Source organism: Oryzias melastigma, linkage group LG21 (genome assembly GCF_002922805.2).
Source record: "Oryzias melastigma strain HK-1 linkage group LG21, ASM292280v2, whole genome shotgun sequence".
Classification (NCBI taxonomy): Eukaryota; Metazoa; Chordata; class Actinopteri; order Beloniformes; family Adrianichthyidae; genus Oryzias; species Oryzias melastigma.
In genome coordinates, this window is record NC_050532.1 from 27913933 (window position 1) to 27918965 (window position 5033).

Sequence of the window (5033 nt, forward strand, 5' to 3'; positions counted from 1 at the left end):
ACAATTAGAAAAACAAAACTTTTTTAAATGCCAAGAAAAAAACAGAAAAATGAGATTTTTTTTTAAATTGAGAAAAACATTAAAAACTGAGAAAAAAAAATCTAAAAAAATGTTTTAAACTTATAATTTTTAATTAGAAAATTTAATTAGAAAATCAAAAACTTCTGGGAAAACCAGAAAAATTTTGAATTTTCTTCCATAAAAAAAACAGAACAAAAACTTTTGAGCAAAATAAAACGGAAGTTAGTAGAACTACCTAATAAAACATGTTTGTGCTGCTGAATGAATGAAAGAACGTTCTGGATCAGACCAGCAGAAACACTCCAGACCTCAAAAGATTCAATGAAAAAAAAAACATCTGAAAACTTTTTGGACCAAAGATGTTCTGATCGGCGCCGCCTATATCAACTACCAAGAACTTCACCAAAGACGGACCGCCCAACCCTCAGCGGTACCACAAACACACAAAAGTTCTGGATTCATTTCTCCACGACTCGTCACACAAATGAAGATCATTGAGGGCCGTTTCAGTTACCATGGAGATTTATTCTGTTATCCCAGGTTGGGATTATAGTTAGTCCAGAATCATCTGATCCATTTAGATAAAGTTACCATGGAGACCAAAAATAAGAGCAGACTAACATCCTGGAAAACCATCTGGTTTAATAGAACTGTTTCTTTACTTTACAGACCATTTAAATTTAAAACCCTTAAATACAGATTTTATTTCAAGTAGCTTAAAATATTAGAAACTAATAAATAATCAAAAGAAACCTGGAGTGGAAACCGCAGGTTTTTCTCCAGCAGGTTCTGTGTTTGCAGAAGTTCTGCTTCATGAGTTTAATCCCATCACTCTGGAAGGATAAAAATAATCTGTAAATGTTTGGAATGATAAACGCAGATGATCCAACCAAATAAAACCTTCATGATCCGGATCCTTCAGGCAGCAGCGACACAGACCTGAGGTGTTCACATCAACCTCGCTGCTTCTAGAACTTTCCCACAAAAAAAGGAAAAAAAAGTCAGGGGCGTTGTTGTCATGGCAACATCACTGACCCTCTGACTCCCCCCTCTGTGGTGACGGTGCGTTCAGTGACGCTTGGAAACCACAGACCCAAACAGATGAAGGTCTTAACGCTGCCCAGCAGATATCCAGATGAAACGTTTGAACTTTTCTCATTTCTCCTGAAGTTTCATTGACTATGGGATGAGGAGGTCACCAACCTTCACCATGTGCATGTCCACGCCGTACATCTCCAGCCACTTGGCTTTGTTCAGATAGTTGATCTCAGCTTGTGCTGGAGTCTGGCCTCTGAGAAAAGAAGACAGGATGGAAAACAGCAGCGACAACAGAGAAGCAGCCGTCTGCGAAGCTGTCTGCGAAGCCGTCTGCACCTGCAGTCCTTCCAGGCGCTGTAGATGGCCCGCTCCAGGTCCTCTGTCTGCTCGGGGGTGAACCTGAACTCTGACACCAGGTCCAGGTTATGCTCCAGAGGATCACAGTCGCCCAGCTCCGCTGAAACCACACAAACACTCACGAGGTCATGACGCAGCTCTGAGCCGACCCGGTGAGTCACGGTCAGCATCATGGGAGCAGACGGACCAGAGAACCGGAGGAGGAACTAAGACTCTGAAGTGTTTGGATGATGAGAACATCTGTCAGCTAAAGCGGTGACTGATGACTGCCAGAACCCCGTCAGGAGGAGGTCCTGGAACCCCCAGATCTCTGATGAATGTGAACGCTACAGTTAAAGAGATGAAGCCGGCTCTCGGCTTCGCTTCAGTCCAGAAATGTGTCGACAGAAGAAAAGAAGGAGCAGAGGAGGAGAAAGATCAGCTGAGAGGGGAGACAGAGCGGGGGCCGGATTATGGGGCCCGACAGGATCCCGCACTAATGAGCTGGCCTGTGTCCCACCGTGACTTTCTGCATGTGATCCTGAAGGTCTGCAGCGACTGCGATTACACAACCGCGTGTGACGGCTGAGGCCGACCGAGGACCTGAAGGTTTGTGATGGCTGACCGTCATTCTGCTCACCTGGCAGGTATTTAAGCCAGGGGGGGGCAGAGCAGAGCAGGAGGTCCTTGAGTTTGAGTTGGTTTGTTTGGTTCATTCTCCTTTGTCCTCAGCAGTCTTATACTGCTGGGTTCTGTTGTTAGTTTGGACCTTGGCGGTCTCCATCTGCTGGCTTGCTTCGTTTCTTCTTGTTAGTTAGATCTCATGATGAGGGAGATTCTGATTCTGAAGGTGAAGGCTCTTACCCTGCAGCGAGAAGGCCCCCAGCTCCACCGCCGTGTCAAACGGACACTCCAGCCTGAAAGGACAGGTGTGACAGTCACACACCTGAAAACATGCACAACGCCACGACCTGCGCCGACAGAAACACCCGTTTGTCTCCCACTGCTTTAGTTTTCCTTTCAGTTACGAAAATAAAATGTCATTAAAAAGGAAAAGAAAACCAGAGACTTCCAGGTGGAAGATGAGATTGTAACACAACTGTGTGCAAAACGTTTGGAGTATGATGGCGCATTCACACCGAACGCCATTATTGGTGCCGCCAACATTTAAATATCTGAACTTTGATAGGTCGCTGTGTCGCATCGACCAATCAGGAACTCAGCTTTGGGCGCGTGACGTTTTCAGTGACTCGATCAGCGGGTAGAATATTCATACAATATTGAAAGGTCAGAATCAAAAGCGGTTCTGCAAACGTGAGTCTCTGAGCTCTTTATTTTACCTATGAAACTCCAGATTATTGATACCGAACCCAGAAACTCAGCCCCACTGATAATAACTGGACTGAGTCATTAAAAGGATCAGAAATTCTTTGTTTTTGAGACGATCTGGAGATAAAACTTCAAAAGATGCTCTACGTCCTTCATCTTTGAGCAAAGCTCTGATAGACGGATAACTTTGGTTCTTTTCTGGTCAATTTACGACTTTTAACCTCATAAATTTACAAGATTCAAAATTTATAAATTTAGCCGATGAGTTTTTAAGTCTTAAATATACGACTTTATTCATGTAATTTTATTCTCCTGAATTTACAAGAATAAAAGTCATAATTTAAGTTTTTCTTTGGTTGGAAACTGGACCTAATACTCCGTTATAAAAACTATGTTTAAGTAAAAAAGTCACAAAAAAAGTGAATTTAAAAACGAGGCTGAAAGCTGCAGTTCACCAAATGACCACTAGGGCTTCATTAGTGACGTTCTCTTCTAGAAAACCTCATAAACTGCACAATCATGCCCCAAAGTACTGATGTCATCTCTTAGAATGAAAGGCTGTGTGTTCAAATCCAGGACATGGTTCTTTTAAATCCATTTCTGGATATAAACTGAGACGCTCAAAGTTCTCAAAGACTGAGCTGCAGCTCTGTGTCCACACTTCCTGCTCCGTTTGCTTTAGCAGGTAAAGGTGTGACGATCAGGTCAAATGCTGCTGGGGGGCGTTTGGTTACAAACTAAACCCACCGAACCCCCCGCGCCCCTAGGGCTGTAAGGAGTACTAAGATACCCGATACCTGCTCCTGAAAATTCGAGTATGAATATTCAGGACGTCCAAGATTGCTGATTCGGGATCTTTATAAATATAGGAGAGTGTAGTAAAAAATATTATTTGGGGACGATGTATTTATTGTTCTGAAATGCAGAATAATGTTGGATTTTAAGTTAAGTGCAGCACTATTGTCACCAGAAGGAAACAAATCTTCAAAATAAAGTGTCGATGAAGCTTCCTTCCTTTTTCCGGCTCAAAAAATGAGACAGAAGTTCCGCCCACTGACACAAGTTGTGACAAAACGAATTTAACACCAGAGCTTTGTGAGCTATTTAAGTCCTCAACAGTGGATGCTGGATGAGGGCGGATGTAATCGTCAATCAGCTGATTCTGCACTGAACGAGAGGAAACTGTGAGGAAAACAAACGTACTTTCCACTGAGGACGTCCTGCTTCAACTGCAGCACAAACAGGTACCTGTGGACAGGTAAACAGGACAGCAACACATAAAAAGGCGTTTCCATTAAAACAACAACGTTTTCATATTAAAGAACAATATAACTGACAGACGGGTGAACATCACATGTTCATGTCATCCAGAGACAGCTGCTTCATTCATGTTAAACACGTTTCTACTGAACAGTCAGCTGGAAAACCTCCACTCCTCACAAACCACAAGAGGAAGCTCTGAGCAGCGTCCCTCACCTGGTGAGCTCCTCGTGAAGGTTGTTTGGTTCTGAGGAGTAGAACTTGACTCTCATGTGAAGGCAGTAGGGAGGTCCGACTGGAGGAGGAGGAGGAGAAAGGAGGAGAACAGGTGAGGAAGAGCTCAGAGGAGCAGACAGAGGAGAGGACAAAAGGTTCAGACTCACTTTTCACTTGTTTTTTGATGCTTTTGGTGACGTCCAGCCAGTGCTGCAACGAAACACATGAAGGTCCAATGCAGACGTAAATCAGAGGATGTTCAGGTGACCAGAAGATAAAAACATAATGAAGCTTTTTAACATTTCATCTGAAGAATGTTTTATTTTCATGTTTACCAAAACTTTCCTTTTTTAAACAGATGATTTAATAAAAACTAGCTATGTTTTTGACGAGTAAAACTCATCGACTGTAAATGAGAACTGGAATGAATGACTCCTCCCACTTGGCATTCCAAACAGGAAGTGGCTCCAAAATCCCATAAACTTCTATGTAGAAATAAACGGCAGTTATCAGTCATTCTATTGGTCAGAAGAAACATTCTGACTCCTATACTTCTCAACATCTTCTTAATTATCCTCTTTGTTATAATGTTTTTACTTAAGTTCAAGTTATTCAAGTTATAAACTGACCAATCAGATGGCTTCATAAAAGTAGGAGGAGCCTGCTGGCCCCCAGAGCCACCGTTCAAAACATTTGACAGATTTGGGGGCGTGGCCCTCCAACAAACTCCTGAGTGATGAGACTGGTTGCTATAGAAACGATGACTCGGACCTGCTGACTGAAGCTGTTTGGCTCCTACATGGTGGAAAAATGGTGACTGAATTGGTTGGAGT

The 5033-nt window shown here is 42.9% G+C and overlaps 1 protein-coding gene across 5 annotated transcripts in view; it reads right to left on the reverse strand.

The window, feature by feature from the left end:
* Positions 1-5033, reverse strand: part of epb41l5 (erythrocyte membrane protein band 4.1 like 5) — a 28503-nt gene that overhangs the window by 16747 nt on the left and 6723 nt on the right. For all 5 annotated transcript variants that reach the window (XM_024287074.2, XM_036209745.1, XM_036209744.1 and 2 more), the window contains exons 4-9: positions 4368-4410; positions 4201-4279; positions 3928-3972; positions 2260-2312; positions 1396-1516; positions 1225-1312 (exon numbers count right to left, since the gene is read on the reverse strand). In XM_024287074.2, the coding sequence (XP_024142842.1) occupies positions 1225-1312; positions 1396-1516; positions 2260-2312; positions 3928-3972; positions 4201-4279; positions 4368-4410 (429 nt within the window). The remainder of the gene's footprint in view (positions 1-1224; positions 1313-1395; positions 1517-2259; positions 2313-3927; positions 3973-4200; positions 4280-4367; positions 4411-5033) is intronic.